Consider the following 18,680-nt stretch of genomic DNA (forward strand, 5'->3'; position numbering starts at 1 on the left):
TGGAGAAACCAAAGGCTGGTTTCTGCCAAAAAAACAAGCTCCAGAGCAGCCCTGTGGATGTGTTGCATGTGCTGCGTGTCCCATCCTGGCCACCGCTCCGGGAGCATCGGGCACGTGCGGCCATCACGGCACTCACCGGCATGGACACCCTGGCAGCCCCGGGCACTTTTTGACTTAAAAAAAACCTGTGGAAACACAGCTTCCAGGGCTGGGTTTGCTGCAGGGCTGCTGACGCCACCGGCTGCTCGGAAGCCCTTCGGCAAAGCGCCGCCGTTGTTCACTCGGTGGAAAACAACCCCGCCGCCGACCCCCTCTCTTGACGTCCTCGCCAGCCCCTCGCTTGTTTACTGCTCCCTTCCTCGGACAATGGAAAATTTTTATGACTTTTGACTTTTGTCCAATTGTTTTGGAGCGAGGAAGCGGCTGGGTGCTGCTCACAAACATGTCTATGGATAAACAGCGGGGCGCGAGGGGCCGCGGGACCGGAGCCAGAGAGCCAGGGGGCAGAGGGGTGGCAGCGGGGACCCCCCTTCTCTGACCCACATCCCCTCATTCCCCCCCCCCAGGTCTGGTCCCCGCACGGCGTCCCCAAGCCCTTTGTGCAGGGCGAATGCGGGGACAAATATTTTGGCTTTTCCCAGCAAACACCCAACTTCAGAAAAACAACAACAACAAAACCCCCCGGAGTCATCTGACGGCGGCACGTGGCGTGTTGGCACACAAACAGAGCGCACGCGGGGACGGCGCTGGCCCATCTTTGGGGACGGATGCGGGGCCGTGCCTTGCCTGTGCCTGTGCCAGGGATGTGACATGCAGGGACTTTGCTCCCGGCGCCGTGTTTGCCGGCACTCCCAGGCGCTGCTTTGCAATTCATGTGGAAAGCCCCGGCCAGCACACGGTGCCCATCCCCGTTGCCGTCCCCGTTTGTGTCTCCCCGCAGCTGAAACCTCACTCGTGTGGCATTTGCTTTTTTTTTTTTTATCTCTTTCTAATAAAATCAAAGGACAACTGGGGCCGAGGGGTGTGCTGGGCCCAACGCCATGTGGGTGCTGGTGGGGATGCGGCCATCCTTGGGGTGAGGACTGCGGGGCTGTCACCGCACTGATCCCTGTGCCCTGGCACCTTGGCCGTGGGGCTGCAGCTCCCTCCCTTGTTTTGCTGCCCTTCGCTCCGCGGGAGGCTGGCGCTTCCCAAGCAAACAAAACCACCCCGGGTGCCCGTGCTGCTCCGGAGCTTGGACTTTAGAGCCTGGCCTGGGAGTGGGGACGGATCCCCGGGGTGGGGGCAGACCCCGCATCCCGTCCTCCCCGCTGCTGGGGGAGCCCCTGGCGCTGCCCGTGCCCCGTGTGCCGTTTCTGTCCCCAGCCCCACGTGCCCTGCAGTGGGGAGGAAGCCTTGCAAGGGCTGGGAACAGCTCGCACATTTTCCATCTCCCTTGGGGGGGGGTGCGGCAGAAATAATCTGCCTCTTGTGCTGGCGCAGCCCCAGCAGGGACCGGAGGGTGCGGCGGGTCGGTGTCCCTGCACCAGCACCCGCAAAAGGCATCGCGGCTCCGACAGGTCCCGGGGCAGCTTCGTGTGGTTTGGCCTGTCCCAAAACACCGGGGAGAGCAAATCCCATCTGCTAGGGCTGAATGCTGGGACACTGATGGCAACGGGGAGAAATAGGGGGGGGGTTGAACCCAACGGCACCATGCCTGTGGCAGAGCAGCCCCACGGACAGATCCTGGTCCAGAGCTCGCCCACCTGCACCCTGCAACTAAACCCCGGGGAGCCCTTGGGTGCTGCACCCTGCCCTGCACTCACCCAGCTCGTTAGCGAGCCTGAACCCAATCGCTTTTAAATGCAAGGGTTTACAAGGTGCTGAGGGAAAGGATTTTCCTGATAAGCAGCTGTGTAAATGCGGCCATCCTGGTGCAGCGATGGAGGCAGCGATAGCTCCTGGGGAGGGGGGTCCCAGCTGGCTGGAGGTGGTTGGGGCTGGTGGGGATGGCAGCAGCAGGGGCCTGGCTGGTTTGCTCTGCTTTTCCCGTGTGGAAAAACAGGGAGAGTTAAAGTGCTCGCAGATAGGGGCTGAGCACCCTGAGAGCAAAGCCAGCGGGGGAATCGCTCGCGGTCCTTCCTCGCTCGGTGCTGGTTTAGCACCCGGTGGAGCCGGGCGGGTTGTTTGCTCCGGGCTCAGCCCTTTCCCCGTGCACCTGGGCTTTGGTTTGCTGCAAAATATGGGATTGTTTTCAGGAACCTCCGGGTCCCGCGGAGCCGGCTATCCTTAGCTCGACCCCGTCTGCCAGCGTGAGCAAAATATGTTTATGCTGCAAACCTCTGGAAGCCACCCCTGCCAAATCAACAGGGGAATGTGTGCACCGATAAGGGCGCCGTGTCCTTTCCTTCCAGCTAATCTGATAGCCCGGCTGGGAAACGCGTGTGGAGCAGAGGCATGGGCCTGGGGTCTGGGCTCTGCGGCCCCAGGCATCCTTAAGAAAGGGAAGAAAATCCCTGTAAGGCCGGGGAGAGCTGCGCTGCGCTGCCTAGCTCCCGACGCCCTCGTTTTATGATTGCTTGTATTGTTATTGTAAGGTTTCAGGTCAAAAATATCTGTGGCTTTTCTGCTAGGCTGCTGCCAAAGCCTGGAAACCTTCAGCCGTGCCAGCGGCTGCGCTGCCCCTTGGCTGCGCGATCTTGAACCCAGCCATCCGAAAGCATTCAAACTGCAGAAAGAAAATGTTTCCTGCACCCGCCCGGGCGCTTCTCCCATGCCAGGAATCCGAGCTGTTTTCCCCCTGCGTCTCCCAGCTTGCACGCTGGGGCTCGCAGTGCCCGGCTCTGTTGTTTCGCAGCGCTCTGAGTGTGGCCCCGCAGGGGATGGGGGCAGCTCCGAGCCCCTCTCTCGGTGGAAAGAAACTCTTCAACGTTTGGTTCTTGCTGGTGCTTGGAGTCATTTTCCATTCCCAGGCATTGTTTCTGGAAATAACGCTTGCCGGGGAGAAGCTGTTGCACAAAGAAACCTCAGCCTGACGTGAGAGCGAGAGAAAAAAAGCAGGCGTCGCTCGGCTTGTTTGCGAAGGCGAAGCGGAGTTGTTGTTGTTGTGACACTGGACGGTTGCGAAACGGCGGCACAGAAATACCCAGGACTTTAAAAACAAGCCGAGCCCGGCTGCTGCTGCTGCTGCAGTGGCCGTGTGTCCTGCCGGGGTGGCCGTGTGTCCTGCCGGGGTGGCCGTCTGTCCGGCTGCACTGTCCCCTTCCCCCGGGGGCGCAGGGCTCTGAGGCGTGCACCAGCCCTGCTTGGGGATTTTTGGGGACCCCTCAAAGCTTTTTCTGGGGAGGGGAGGCGCCAGCTGAGCTGTGTGTTTGGGGGGGATTTGCCCCTCCGTCAGCCCCTGCAGAGCCATCGTGGGGGGGTTGCAATTTCGGGGGGGTCCCGGCTGCCTCCTCCCGCTTCCGTGTGCGGCGGCGCGGCGAGGGCAACCCCTGAAATCTGCAGAAAGGGATGAAACACACACGGTGGGGATCGGTTTGTTTGCATAGGGATTAAGTGAAAGCAGCTCCTGAATGGCCACCTAATCCCCCCGGGAGCGGGCTGCGTTGTGCAGGTGGTGGCAGCGGTGGCTTTTTGCCCGGCGAATAATCCTGCTCCGCGCTACGGCTTGCGTGCGGGTTCGTCTGGCACCGAGCTCTTCCTCCTTCCACTGGGGGCTCGGGGAGGGCAAAAAAGCCCAGAGAAGGGGCTGCGAGGGGCCAGGTGGGGGTCTCAGAGCTGTGTTTGCCATAAGAAGAGCACCCCGGGGGTGGGTGTGGGACTTTTGGTGGGTTTTATCTTTTGGGGCAGCGACTGGGGTGCGTGGCGGTCGTGTGGCCGGGCTCAGAAATAGCCGGCGTATCAGGAAACATAGAAATGCAGCGCCGCGCCGAATCATCTGACCCCCTCTAAAAATAAAGGCAGTGGGTCTTAAATTAGCTGTGGAGGTGTCTGGGTACGTGTGTGTGGGTCGCCGAGGGTCCTCGGCTCCGCTCTGCGCAGGAAAACCCCAAATCCGGCATTGCGGGGAGCGACCACGGCTCGGGTGCATTTGGGGCCGGTGTGCTGGCTGAGCTTTTTCCCTATTCCTGGCTTTTTTTTTTTTTTTTTTTGCTGCTTTTCCTGCAGCTGTCCCAGGGGGGAGTGCTGTGGCTCCCGTGTACCGAGTTGCCCATTCTCAGCCCCCCGATGCCCCGCGGTGCTCCTGGGTTGCGCACGGTGCCGGAGGGGGCAAGGTCCCGTCCCCACTGCCCAACCTGGCCCCGTCCCTCTCCAGCAGGCTTCCTTAGGTGGCTCCTGGAGATTCCTTGGAAAACAGCTCTGAGCAATTCAAACTAATTAGGGAGCCCTGAGCCACTCACTCGCACTAATTGGCGAGCCCTCGTTAGTTTTCCCCAGCACATCACCCATGGGCTCTGTGGGTGCGTGGGGACAGGGCTGTCCCCAAAGGATTTGGGGGGACCCTGTGAGGATGATGGGGATGGGGGTGCCTCTTGTCCTCCCCCCCCCCACCTTCCTGGGGTGTTTTTCAAGCAGCGACGGGGACTTGCTGTCCTGCCATGAACCCGGTCCTGTTGCTGACTGCGTTAAGAGCAACAGGAATGATTAACTGGTGCTGGCGCTGGCCCCGCGCTGGGCTGAGTGTTTACCCCGAGAGCTGAGTGACCCCGGTGCTGCTTCCCTCGGCTCCAGCCCCAAAAATCGGGCTGTAAACAGGGGCCGGGCTGCAACCCGAGCGCTGCGCACCCGTAACAAAATACTTCCTCTGCCAGCACCCGAGGCAAGCCCGAGCATTGCTGCTGGTTCCACCGTGAGCCGGCTCCATCGCAGTAAAAGCCCTAAATAATAAATGAGTTCTCCCAGGCTGCGTTTTGGGGGCTGGGAGGCTGCTGGGTGCCCGTCCTCCTCCTGATCTACAGCCCTTTGGGTTTTGGAGGTGAAGGAGAGAGGCTGCATGCGATGAAGGAGTTAGGGCTGGAGAGGTGTCGGCGCGTTGCTGTGGGTGCCGAATAAATCCCCCGATTTGTGGCTGGGGGGGGGGGGGTGATTTGGGGGTGATTTGTGGTTGGCATCGTGGTGAGCGACTGCTCTGAGCCCCCTGGGTCTGCTCGGTGGGGCCGTGGCCTGGCTCTGGCCGGAGCTGGGGGAGCTCCGTGGGGCCGCGAGCGGCGCGGGGCTGGTGCCACCTCGTGGAGCTGGGCGCAGCTCAGACCCGGTGGTGCCGGACACGGGCGCACCGGGGGGGGGGCCTCAAAATGAAACCACGGGGTCGTGGCCATCCCCATCACCTCCCTGGGATCCAGGAGCACCGTGGGGATGTGACACAGATCCAAACGTGATGCTGGCACCCCCACCCCCTCCGTGCACCCGGAGCAAAGCCCCGGTGCTGGGCTCAGCACCCCGGGGTGCGGGGAGCACCCACGGCTCTGAGCGGGGAACCAGATCTCGGTGAAACCCCTTGCGAAGCAGTTTTAAACCACGGCGGCGGTGCTGAGCAGGAAGGGGGGGTGCTGCCTTTCCCCAGACTTCCCCCACGCACTTTTTTTTTTTTTTTTCCCCCTTTTTCTTTTCTGCACCCTCAGCAAATACAGGCGGCTGCCTCCGGTGCTGACGCTCGGGGCAGACGAAACCACAAACCACGCTCCATCTTCAGCAGCATCTGAAGGTTTCTGCCCCAGATAAGGCTCACGGTGCTGGCACAGCCCCAGCTCCCGGCAGGATGCTGCGGAGGGGCCCTGCCGGCCCCCAGCCCCATTGCTAGGGGTCTCAATGCCAAACCCTCGAGTGATGCTGACCTGGTGGGACAAGGATTGCTGTCTGAGGCCTGCTGCTTCGTGTGTTTGTTTTTTTCTTTAATTTTTACAGCCTGGAACAGCCGGTGGTTGGCTGGGGCTGGATGTGCCCCCATCCTGCAGGGGTTGGCTCGAGGCGTTTGCTCTCCGATGCCATCCCGAAGCGGCTTTCCCATGGCCGAGGAAATGTCCCCAGCTGGGTCCACAGCTCCCTGCCCTCGGGTTTTATTGCTAAGGGTGGGCAGCACCTTTGGTATATTCAGCAGCAGCTCCTGGAAATCAGAAACCCCCCAGAAAGCACCACGAGCCCATGGGGCTGCGCCTCGGGGTGGGCGCTCAGCATCCCCCCGGGTGCCCGTGGGACCCCGCTCGTCCCCCTCCTGCCCCGTCTCCCTGCTCACTACAGCACCGACTTCTCCTGCAGCAGCTCCGAGCCCTCCTCGTCCCTGATGATGACGGGTTTGTCGGAGATGAGCAGGGCGAGGGGAACCAGCGGCCGGGGAAGCCCCGAGTTCCCCACGCCCTCCTCCAACGTTTGGTGGCCGGAGCACCCGGTGCCGCAGGTGGGACCCCCGTTGGATTCTGCTGGTTCTGGGCTCGGCAGGGGGCTCAGCACCTCCTGCTGCCGGTAGTCGAAGGGCAGCTCCCTCTCGCAGCCCAGCTGCCCCAGCTCCATCGGTTCTTTGGGTTTTTTGGGGCTGGGCTGCGGTGTGCGGGGCCGCGTGCCGCCGGCCGCCTCCTTCTCGGGGCTCGGCTCCGTCACCAGCAGCTCAGCGAGGTTGAACTTCTCCGAGGGCTCGGCGTAGCCTTTCCAGGGCCTGTCCTAAAGGTTTTGGGGGCGTTTGGGGCGGGAAGGCTCGGCAGTGAGGTGTGTGCTTGGGGTGTGGAGGGTCCGGCCCCGTCGCAATCCCGCTTTGTGTCTCACCTGGCTCATTTCGCTGGCCGAGAACTGGATGGCTCTGCTGCCCACGGGCTTGGGCAGCGGGGGGAAGAGGAGCTGCCGGGCCCTGGGGAGATGCCAGAAGTGGGGAGTTAATGGGGGAAAAAGGCAAAAAGAGGCGGCCCAGCGGGGTCACGGTGCTGCCTTCACCACCTTTTGCTCAGCTGATAGATGACGGCGGCGACGGCGGGGAGCCCGAGCGAGATGCCCAGGTACCTCAGGTTGGATTTCCACGCTGCCAGCCTGGGACCTGGGGACGAGCGTGCTTGGGTGGCAGTGACGTTTCCAGCCCCACGTCCCCTCGCTGTCCCTACCACCACAGGAGGGCCACCGGAGCGTCCCCACTGGGAGAAGGAAGAGGTCCCCAGCCATTACCCAGCGCCATGGTCTGGAAGTGCCACGGCGTGCTGCAGCTGCCCCCGCCGTCCGCTGCCACCTCCTGGATGCCGACCCTGTAGGCTGTGCCCGGCCGCAGGTTTCGGAGGGTGTAGCGCGAGGCCGACGCCTCCGCTTCGCCGTCTGGGTGAAGGAAAACGAGCGGGCAGCACCCGGCCCCCTGCCCACCCACCCGCGTCCCCTCCCGGCCATGGCCACCGCCACTCACACGTCTCGTTGTCCCCTTCAGCCGCGTGGCACACCAGGTACCTCGCCAGCGCCCCGGGGCAGGTGGCACGAGGGGACGGTTCCCACCGGAGGACGGCAGCCTCGGCGCTGGCGTTGATGTGGATGGAGGAGGCCAGCGAGGCTGCACGGCACCGGGAGGGGGGACAGGAGCAGCTCTTTAAGGTCACGGCACTTTTTATGGCACGGCAGGGATGCGAGGCTCCCCGTTCCCATACGTACTGTTGCCGGCGAAATGATGCTGCAGGGCGAAGGTGGCCCAGCCCTGCTCCGCGCTCCGGCCGTGCACGGCGAGCCGGTAACACGCCGGCGCTTCCAGCAACCCTACGGGGGAACCAGCACCCGTGGCAGCCTGGCCAGAGCCGGTGGGAATTTGGGGCTCTCGGGCACCCTCTTACCTCTCTCCAGGTGGGAGCTCTTCGCAGGGAACTCCTGCTGGACGCAGACACCCCGTCGGGGCGCTCCCGGCAGCGGCTGCTGCTCGAAGCAGTAGGCGAAGCCGCGGCTTGGCGCCTCCCATCGCGCCGTCACCGCCTCGCCGGATGAGCTGATGTCCTTAAAGCTGAGCTCTGGGGCGAAATTTGGGGGGGCTCAACGGGTGAGGATGCTGGGGAGGGGGTCACCGAGGAGCCGGGTCCTTTCCACGGCACGCGCGTGGGTACCTGCGTGCTGCTCGGGCGGCACGTGGAGCTGCCGCGTGGGGCTGGTGCCGGCGGCGTTGGTTGCCGTCAGTAGGATTTCGTACTCGGCCCCGCAGAGGGTGAGGTTGTGCGCCCTCACCTCGGGTCCCAGCACCACCTCGTCGGCCTCGGGCAGCGTGGCGCAGTGGCACGCCGGCATGTGGGTGCTCAGCCTGTAGGTGACGTTCCCCTGCTCCTCGCGAGCTCTCTGGGGTGGTGAGAGTGGTGGCCACGGTGGTGCCAAGGGGAGAGGGGGGTCCCAAGGGGAGAAGGGGGTCCCAAGGGGACAGCAGGGCTGTTCCAGGTGGAAAGCCGACGCTGCCCTACCTGCCAGCTCAGCTGCAGCAGCCTCTGCCCGTTTTTCCCCAGATTTCCCAGCTGGAAGCTCAGCTCTGGGCTCTCCAGGATTTCTGTAAGAGGAACGATGCCAAGCGGGTTGCCAGCCCGGGATGCCCATGGCAGGGTGGGCAGGGATATTGGGGTCCCTTCTCACCCTCAGGGACGAAGATGGATTTGCTCCAGTCGCTCCAGTAGCTGCTCCAGTGCTGCGTCTTCTGCCGGAGCTGGACCTCGAAGGCAGCGTTTCCCCCCAGGTCGCAGGTCACTGGGGCAAACCGGGGGGGTGACGGTGAGGGGACACCTCCCGGGACGTGTTCAGCCCCCAAAAACCCCAAGCAACCCCCAGGGCATGGGCTGAACCCACCTGGGTCTTCCTTGCTGTCCTCGCTCTTCCTTGTCTCGCACAGCACCTGCGGAGAGAAGGCAGGATGGAGGCACCCGCCCAGTGAAACCAGTATGAAGGAAGGCTTGTTACTGGGGCATGGTGGTGATGGGACATCGTGTTCCAGGGGCTGGGAGAACCGAAAAGGGTACAGGGGATGCAGTAGCCGGGGGGGTCCCCTTGGCTGGGGTCCCACAGCTTTGCCCATGGAGCCCCCCAAAAAGTGGTGGTGATGCCTGGGTGCCCTGGGGAAGCACTCAGGTCTCACTGGGAGCAGCATCAGGATTTCACCTGCCATCAGCTTTATTCTAATCCGGGGTTTTGCCTGCGTAATCCCCGCCAATCCCTCCCTGATCCTGTTACGGGTGGCAGCGCGATCCCATCCCTGGGATGCCGGCGGAGAGCCGGTACCCAACCAGGCGGGGACGGCGTCCCCGAGCCCCCACGCTGCATCCAGGGCTGCTCACACCCCTGCGAACCCCCCCTGCTCCTCGCCACCAACACTTTACCTGCGTCCAGCTGCGGTTGCCCACCCCGCGGAAGCGAGCCTCCCTGCTCAGCGCCCGTTCCCTGCCGCGGAACGGCGGCCGCGGCACCCGGAGCTGCAGGAGCCCCTTGGCCTTGGCGAAATTCATCCCATCGGGGGGAGGATCCAGCTTCACTGCGGGGACAGCGTGGCTGCGGTGACCGGCACCGTGGCGGCGCGCCCAGCCCGGCCTCGCGGCGCTTACCGGCCTCGTTGAGGTGCAGGGTGAGGTTGGGGCTGCGGTGCAGGTGGGGTCCCCACCGCGCCTCCACCCAGGCCGTGGTGTTGGTGAGGACGTAGACGCGGTGCCGCGGCAGGGTGTAGGTGGTGGCGGCACCCGCCTCGTACCGCAGGCACGTCCGTGCTGTGGCATAGCTGGGGGGGAAAAGAGCTCGCCCTCTGCGTGCACAGGGAGGGGGGGGGGACACATAGCATGTCCCCAGATATCCCCATGTCCCAGTGGGCTGCTCGGGGCTGCCAGGGGGACGTGGCACCCGACTCACCACAGCACCAGGACGTAGGTGGTGTTGCCAGCGGGGCCACGGGGAGGCCAGGAGCAGAGGAAGTCGCAGGAGCTGCATTGCTTAAAGCAGGAGAACTCGGGGGGCTCGGCGGTGCCTGCGGGCGGGGGGCAGTGACTGTGGCCGGGCTCACGTTTGCTTCTGCCCCACGGCACCCCACAGGCCCCCCGGTGGGTGCCAGAGGGGCACAGGGAGGGAGTCGAGGGCGTTGCAGTGCTCCTGCTCCTGCCACCAGCATGGGAACTGCCCCGAAGTTCCCCAAACCACGCTCTCCAGCACCCAGCAGCGCCGCTCCGTGTGGCTGGAGATGGCTCCGAGCCCGCGTGGAGGGCGCGCGGCCAGTTTAACCAGTAGCAGGGTTGTCGGCTCCCACTTCGCTCCCACCAGTACTGGGAAGGATGCGGGCAGCAGGCAGCCGCCCCCACACCGTGCAACGGGACAGGGGGAGCGGAGCAGCCACGCAGGTGATTCCCACCCCAAAAGCACCCTAAATTTCCCCAGGGATGCAGTGCTGGAGGGGGTTCCCAAGCCCAATCCTGCTGCCCCCATCGGGGCTTCCTTGAGTTTTGCCCTGGCCCGGCAGCCTGGGGCCAACCACCTCCATCCCAAAACCGTGAAAGTTCTTGCCCTGCCCTGCTCGAGAGGCGCCTTATCTCCCCCTTATCGCCCCCGAATCGTTCATTGAAAGTCTTCTGCACTTATCTCTCATCTCCGCACGCCGCAGCAGCACTCACCGCCCCGCGCCAGCGCCGCCAGCGCCAGCAGCAACCACCCCAGCATGGGCTGTTCGGGGATCCCCAGCTTTCGGGCTCCGTCCTCTCCGGATCCCCTTCCTTTTGGGGTTCCCGGTCCCCCCCTAGGGCACAGCGGCACCCCCCGGGCTCGCAGCAGCACCCCGCTGCCTTGGCTGCTGCTTCCTCTTCTGCTACGAGCGGCTTTTCCCAGGCAGAGCAAGCGTGCTGCCAGCACGGCGTGAGGTGTGAGTGCCTCCCTCACTTTTACCAAAAACAAAAGAGAAAGCAACAGAAACGTCCCCCTCTGCTGCCCGCACGCCCGCCACGGGCCCGGCCAAGCACCGCAGCCTCGCGAGCAAGAAGAGCAAGGTAAGCAAAAGAGCTGGTTTGGTGTCTTTTTGTTGGTTCTTTTTTTTTTTTTTTTTTTTCCCCCAAACCTCACATTGTGTTTTTGACTCCGCCGCCTGCGTTTGGCTGCACCTGGAGCTCCGAGGCCGGCTCTGGGTGTTTGCAGCACGCAGGGCTCGGCGGCGGGACGGCCGCGTGTCCCGTGGGACTCAGCCCCTTGGTCCCCAGCACAAATTGTCCCCCGCGGCCCAAACAAAGCCCCAGTGAGGCACGAGGGCACGGCGTCAGCGGGGCGCTGGCAGCACGGCCGCATGACCCCGGGGCGGCGGGGCCGGGTGGCACCGAGGGCCCTGCACAGAGCCCCCTTGTCCCCGCAGAAAGCGTCCCCTTGTGCGCCTCGCTCGGGGACAGAGGGCGGCGGTGACGGGAGTGTGGCTGTGCTGGGTGGGCTGGGACGCCCTGTCCCGCTGTGGCAGGCACGCACTGCAGCCTTGGCCTTCTTGGAGGGATGAACCGAGCCATGCTGTGCCAAAGCGAGCCGTGTTGTGCCGTGCCATGCCATGCTGTGCTAGGCTGTGCCAGGCTGTGCTAGGCTGTGCCGTGCTGTTCCATGATGTGCTAGGCTGTGCCGTGCTGTGCCGTGCTGTGCCAGGCTGTGCAGTGCTGCACCATGCTGTGCCAGGCTGTGCCATGCTGTGCCATACTTTGCCAGGCTGTTCCGTGCTGTGCCATGCTGTGCCATGCCGTGCCAGGCTGTGCCATGTCGTTCTGTGCTGTGCCAGGCCGTGCCAGGCTGTGCCAGACTGTGCCAAGCCACGGCAGGCTGTGCCATATCATGCAGTGCCATGCCGTGCCGTGCCGTGCCATGTCACAACACACACAACAGCACCACCCCGTGCCGTGCCAAACTCAGCCAAGCCGTGCCGCAGCCCCGCGGGGCTGTGCCATGCCAAACCGTGCCGTGCCAGGCTGGGTCACACCGCGCCGCACAGTGCCGGGCTGAGCCAGATCACCCCGTGCCAAGCCGTGCCGGGCTGTACCGAGCCAGGAGGGCTGTGCCACCCCCGTGCCGTGCCGTGCCGTGCCAGCCTCGTGCCGCTGGGCGGCGCACCGGGCGCACCGGGAGGCGGCGGCCCGGGCGCACCGGGCGGAGCGGGCGCAACGGGAGGAGGCGGCGGGCATGGACGAGCCCAGCATCCTGCGGCGCCGGGGCCTCCAGGTGAGCGGCGGGGAGGGCACCGGGCACCGGGCACCGGGAGCGGGGAGGTGGCGGGGGGCGGCGAGGGGCTGCGGGGGTGCTGCGAGGGTGGAGGGGGTGCCGGGGTGGGTGCTGATGGGGGGTGCTGGGGGCTCCGTGTGGGTGCTGCGGGCTCCGTGTGGGTGCGAGGGGTGGGTGCTGGGGGCGAGAGGTGGGTGCTGGGGGCGTGGGTGGGAGGGAAAGGGGGTGCTGCGGGTGAGAGGGGGGTGCTGGGTGTGTGCGTGTGCAGGAGGTGGGTGCTGGGTGGGCACGGGGTGGGTGCTGGGTGGGTGAGAGGTGGGTGCTGGGTGGGCAAGAAGTGGGTGCCGTGTGGGCACGGGGTGGGTGCTGGGTGTGCGAGAGGTGGGTGCTGTGGGTGAGAGGTGGGTGCTCGGTGTGTGCAAGTGGGTGCCGTGCGTGTACAAGAAGTGGGTGCTGTGTGGGCACGGGGTGGGTGCTGCGGGTGAGAGGTGGGTGCTGGGTGTGCAAGAAGCGGGTGCTGTGCCTGTGCAAGTGGGTGCTGTGAGTGTGCAAGAAGTGGGTGCTGCAGGTGAGCAGCGTGCCCAATGGCACCGGAGCCCAGCACGGGGCCGTATCCCCGGGCGGCTGCACTGGGGGCTCCCACTGAGCACCCCAAAGGGCCCCCCCTCTCCCTGCCCATCCCTGCGCCCCCTCCCACAAGGACCCTGGGCACCCGCTGCCGTTCTCAGAGGGGAGACAACCACAGCAGGGACTGGGGGGGGGGGGCTGAGCATTGAACCCGGGGGCTCAGCACCGATTTTCCAGGTGACCTCACGCCTCCGTCCCCATCTGCAAAAAGGAGCCGCGGCCGCCCCGCGGGCCCAGGCTGAGCTGTCGGGGCGGCTGGAGGATGGCACGGCGCTGCCTTCATTCGAGCTGGCAGCTCCCCGGGGTGCCCGTGCTCCGCTGCACGCTCAGCAGCACCGGGCAAAAACCGTGCGTGGGGGCTGCGGCCCCCACAGCACCACCACGGGGCTCCGGGCTCTCGGCACGGGCATCGCGCTTGGGTGCTCCTGCGGTCCCTGGGGGGAGCAGGAGGGGTGGGAAGGGTCACCCCAAAATGCTGGGCAGCAAAGTGCCCCCCCCCCCGGTGCCGTCCCTGATGCCGTCCTTGCAGGGAGCAGCTTAATCCTGGCCCCCACCCGAACCTGTGGATGGGGGCAGCACCCTGCGGGTTTGGTTCTCTGGGCACCTTGAGGGTGCTGGCCCCGTGGTGCCACCCCACAAGGGTCCCTGGGGCCTTTGCAGGGTGTTGTGGCTGTCCCCAGGGGTGCAGCGGGGTTGGAGAGCCCCCAGCAGCGATGGGTGCTGAGTGCTGTGGGCCCACTCTGCACCCACACAGCTGCAAATGGGGTGGGGAGGGTGTGCCGTGGGTGGGGGTTAATTCTGGGGACCTGGGGGGGGGGGTCTGTCCTTTGTCCTGCTGTCCTGCCTGCAATAAACCCTGAGGGTGACCCTACTTCTGCTCGGGTGGCAGCATGGGCCTGGGTGGGGGGCACAGCAGGGTGCTGGGGGGCTCCTGCTCCACATGGGGACCCCACAACCCCTTTCCCAGCCCGAGTCTGGGGTCACCCAGTGCTGCTGGCACCCACACCCCCCCGGGAAGGGCACCCACGTCCCCCACCAGCACCCGTGGGCCCAAAATCCCGCGTCCCCACGCACGGGGCCGTGATATCACCCGTTGCCAGGGCGATGCTGCTGCATCACCGCACGCCCCAGCCCCGGGATTTCCACGGGGGCCGTGGGCAGCGGGACGGGTGCGCGGGGGCACCCCAGCTGCGTGGGGGACACGGCTCGCCCCCGCAGCGGCGCGCGCTCAGCCCCCACCCGTGGGTGCTGCCACGTTGGGAATGTGTTTAAGCCGCTTAGGGGCAGGGGGCCGGTGGGTGCAGGATGAGGCCAGCGGTGGGCATTAGCCTGGCACGGGGCTGTGTGTGCTGGCACGCTCACGCCGTGCCAAAGTGGGGGGTGCCGGGTCCCCGACGGACCCCAAAATGCCAGGGGGACGGAGCAGGCAGTGCTCCTGCTGCACCGCTGCCCTTCGCCCCCGTTGCAGCAGCCGCAGGCAAACAGCTCGTGCGAGAAATATTCCTGGTGGCTGGAAAAATAAACATCCTGGGGGGGCACCGGCTGCTCCCCATGCCTGGGGAGCGGGGGACGGGGATGGGGACAGGGCATGGCCACCCCCTGGGGTCACGCTGCAGCCTGGTGGCTCGGCGCTGCTCCTGCTCTGCTGTCCTCGTGCCCGTGTGCCCAGATTTGGCCACGGTGCCACCAGCCCTGGGGATTTGGGAAGGAGCTGTCCCCCCGCGCTCACCCCCCCCGGGTCCCTGTGGCCACCCTGACCCCGCTCTTTGCTTCTCTCGTTGCAGAAGGAGCTGAGCCTGCCGCGCCGAGGGAGAGCGTAAGTCCAGCGGGCAGGGGACGGGGGTGTCACTGGGGGGGGACGGGCTTGGGGACACGTCACCGGCCCCCGGGGTCAGTGGGGACGGGTGTCGGATGCCACCGCAGGGTGCCCAAACCTAGGGTGGCATCACCGTGTTCCCGATACTGGAGGGTCCCAAAATGTGTGTGTTTACTGGGGTGGACTGGAGCATACTGGGGTGGACTGTGCCATGTTGGGGTGTTTTGAGCTGTACTGGGGTGCACTGGGGTGTACTGGTGTGCGGCAGGAGGCGGTCGTGAGGCTGCGCTGAGGCTGCGTTGGGGTTTGTTGGGGCTGTTTTGGGGCGTTTTAGGGCGCTTTGGGGTCTTGTGGAAGGAACAGAGGGGTGTACTGGTGCTGTGCCGGCTCTACTGGGGGATATGGGGCGTGCAGGGGCCGTGCCAATGGTGCGCTGGGGAGGGCACTGGGGCCGTACTGGGGCCGTACTGGGGCTGTGATGTGCGGGCATCGGCAGCGCCGGGGCACATCCCAGAACGGAGCAGCCTCTGGACTGGGCTGGGAGGGGTGTGCTGGGAGCTGGGGGGCTGCCGAGCCGTGCCGAACCGTGCCGTACCGAGCCGTACCGAGCCATACCGGGCTGAACCGAGCCGTACCGGGCCGTACCGGGCCGTACCGAGCCGTACCGGGCCGTACCGAGCCGTACCGGGCTGTGCCGTTACCGTACCTTCCCGTACCGTTCCGAGCCGTTCCGAGCCGAGCCAACCAACCCGTTCCGAGCCGAACCGTGCCGCAGGGGCGGGCCCGGGCCCGGCGGGCCGAGCCCGGCTCCCGGTTGGGGCCGCCGCCGCCGCCGCCCGCCCGCGGGAGCCGCCCAGCGCGGGGGCTGCCGGTGCGGCGGCGGCGGCGGCGGCGGCGGCGGCGCGGGGAGCGGAGCGGTGAGGAGCGGAGCGGAGGGGAGCGGGGCGGCATGAAGTCACGGCGGGACCGGCTGAAGATCCCCTCGCTGACCTTGGAGTGAGTCGGGGCTGCCGGTGGCACCGGTACCGGGTTTGGGATGCCGGCGGCGGCGGCATCCCGAGCATCCCCGCATCCCTGCATCCCCTAATCCCGAGCATCCCTTCATCCCAAATGTCCCCTCATCCCAATCATCCCCTAATCCTGAGCATCCCCTCACCTCCACATCCCCTAATCCTGAGCATCCCCTCATCCCAAACGGGATATCCCCACATCCTGAGCATCCCCTAATCCCAAACATCCCCTAATCCTGATCATCTCCTCATCCCGAGCATCCCCTCACCCCCACATCCCTACATCCCCTAATCCTGAGCATCCCCTCATCCCAAATATCCCCTCATCCCCACATCCCCTAATCCTGAGCATCCCCTCATCCCAAATATCCCCTCATTCCCACATCCCCACATCCTGAGCATCCCCTCATCCCAAATATCCCCATATTCCGATCATCCCCTCATCCCAAGCATCCCCTAATCCCAATCATCCCCTCACCCCTGACCCCCACATCCCCTCCACCCCACACCCCCACTGCCCAGTGAGGACCCCATCTCCCCCCCCACAGCCCCCATTCCCCTCTGTGCCCCCCCCAAACCATCCCTGGCCCCCCATATCCCTGCTGCCCCCCTGCAGCTCTCCCCTCTCCCGTCCCCATCCCTCATCCCTCTGTCCCCAGCCCTTTTCCCCCTCCCGGTGTCACCCCAGGGGGGGTCCCCGAGGCACCGGGTCCCGTTTATGCCCTTGCCTTGCAGCCTGTCCCCGAGCAGCCAGAGCCCGACCCTACTGAGCCCCTGCAGCCCCTGCAGCCCCTGCAGCCCGTTACTAACCCTGCACCCCTGGAGGTAAGGCCCCCCCAAATCCCAAAACCCCACCCCACACCAAGAGGGACCCAGCAGGGAAAGGGGACGGGGCGATGAGGTGGGTTCCCCCCACCAGGGACACCCCAGGGTGGGCGGAAAGGAGGAGGGATGGGGTCTGTCACCCCAAAAAGTGAGCTGGTGTCTGCTGTGGGTGGCTCCATTTTGGGGTATCCCATGGGATCGCCATTGTGGGGGCTTCAGGTTGGCCTCTGAGCATCCCCGGTCCATTTTGGGGACCCCCTATGGGATCACCACTGAGGTGGCTTCAGCTCAGCCCCTGGGCATCCTCGTTTTTTGGGGGGATCACCTCAAAATGGGACCAGGGGGATGTCCCTGCTGGCAGTGGGGACGGTGCCTTCCTCCCACGTGGGAAACCCCCGGTGCCCTCTTTTCCAGCCGTGTCACCTCCTTGTGGGATGCTCGGGGTTATGGGGACGTTTGGGGCCAGGGTGCAAGAGGGGAGGCTGTGGGGAGGGTGGGTGCTGGGGCCAGGCTGTTTTTTTGGGATGCGGGCAGTGGGGGACAGTCCGGGGACAAGGACATTCCTCTGGTGGCATCCCGGCCCCGTCAGGGTGGGGATTTGGGGGATTTTCAGCCTGGTTTGGTGATGCTGTCCTGTGTGGGGTTTGAGCTTGTGACGTGCCAGCACCTGACCCACTCAGGGAGCCGAAAAAACGAGGCCGGGCACCGGGATTTGTGTCACTGGGTCTCTGTGCGGGGTGTCCCCGGCTCAGCGCAGGAGGGAATTTGGGAGGGGGAGGGATGCCATATGGGAACCCCCAGCCTCGCGGCCCCATGGGGCGAAGCACCCGGTGCAGGGGGGAAGCACTAAGGGGAGCCCCCCGGGGGTGTCTGTGGTGGGGAGCCAGGGGCAGGTTTTGGGGCCTCCAGCCCCGGTTTGGGGGGGGTCATGCATGAGCAGTGGTGGTTGCATTGCCATGGTAACCCTGACCCCATTTTGGGGTGATATCCTGTCTCTATAGTAACCCTGACCCCATTTTGGGGTGATTCCCTGTCTCTATAATAACCCTGACCCCATTTTGGGGTGCTGCCCCATCTCCATGGTAACCCTGACCCCATTTGGGGTGATGCTCCATCACTGTAGTAGCCCTGACCCCATTTTGGGGTGATTCCCTGTCTCTATAGTAACCCTGACTCATTTTGGGGGTGATGCCCCTTTTCTATGCTAACCCTAAGCCTCCATTTTGGGGTGATGTCCTGTCTCTATAATAACCGAAACCCATTTTAGGGTGATGTCTCACCTCCATGGTAACCCTGACCCCATTTTGGGGTGCAGACCCACCTCTGCACCAACCCCGACCCCATTTTGGGGTGATGTCCTGTCTCTATAGTAACCCTGACCCCATTTTAGGGTGCTACCCCATCTCCATGGTAACCCTGACCCCACTTTGGGGAACTGCCCCACATTGATGGTAACCCCAACCCCATTTTGGGGTGCAGGCCCATCTCCCTAGTAACCCACAACCCCATTTTGGGGCACAGCCCCACCTCTACACCAACCCCAACCCCATTTTGGGGTACAGCCACATCTCCCTAGTAACCCTGACCCCATTTTGGGGTGATGTCCTGTCTCTGTAGTAACCCATGACCCCATTTTAGGTTGCTGTCCCACCTGCTTGGTACCCCCCAATCCCATTTTGTGGTGCAGCCCCACCTCTACACCAACCCTGACCCCATTTTGGGGGTGCAGAGCCAGCTCCCTAGTAACCCATGACCCCATTTTGGGTTGCTGCCCCACCTCTATGGTAACCCCAACCCCATTTTGGGGTGATGTCCTGTCTCTATAGTAACCCACGACCCCATTTGGGGTACAGCCCCACCTCTACACTGACCCTGACCCCATTTTGGGGTAATGTCCTGTCTCTATAGTAACCCCCAACCCCATTTTGGGGTGATGTCCTGTTTCTATAGTAACCCCCGACCCCATTTTGGGGTGCTGCCGCATCTCTACACCAACCCCGACCGCATTTTGGGGTGCAGCCCCATCTCCCTAGTAACCCCAACCCCATTTTGGGGTGATGCCCTATCTCTATAGCACCCCCGACCCCATTTTGGGGTGCAACCTGCCCCACCCCTAGCTACCAGCACCCCATCTCCCTGCGGGGGGGGGGCCTCCCTCACTCCCCCATTATCCCCAATCCCCCCCAATTTTTTTTGGGGGGGCTCCTCCCGTTTCCACGGCAACCGCACCCCCCCGTTGGGTGCCGGTAATGGCGGCGGGGGGGGGGGGGGGGGGCCGTCTC

At 64.7% G+C, this 18,680-nt stretch overlaps 1 protein-coding gene across 1 annotated transcript; it reads right to left on the reverse strand.

The window, feature by feature from the left end:
- Window positions 1–6,210: 6,210 nt before the first annotated feature.
- On the reverse strand, window positions 6,211–9,890 carry IL12RB1 (interleukin 12 receptor subunit beta 1; the record flags this gene model as incomplete). Its single annotated transcript, XM_084302603.1, has 14 exons — window positions 9,802–9,890; window positions 9,504–9,673; window positions 9,282–9,433; window positions 8,755–8,800; window positions 8,545–8,655; window positions 8,379–8,461; window positions 8,034–8,259; window positions 7,770–7,940; window positions 7,594–7,695; window positions 7,355–7,495; window positions 7,126–7,269; window positions 6,901–7,000; window positions 6,736–6,817; window positions 6,211–6,633 (listed from the first exon to the last, which is right to left on the reverse strand). The coding sequence occupies exons 3-14, from the start codon at window positions 9,405–9,407 to the stop codon at window positions 6,211–6,213; spliced, it is 1,755 nt and encodes a 584-aa protein (XP_084158729.1). The 5' UTR covers window positions 9,408–9,433; window positions 9,504–9,673; window positions 9,802–9,890.
- Between the last annotated feature and the right edge of the window lie 8,790 nt (window positions 9,891–18,680).

Source organism: Netta rufina, assembly GCF_964035555.1.
Source record: "Netta rufina genome assembly, chromosome: 28".
In the NCBI taxonomy this organism is placed as follows: Eukaryota; Metazoa; Chordata; class Aves; order Anseriformes; family Anatidae; genus Netta; species Netta rufina.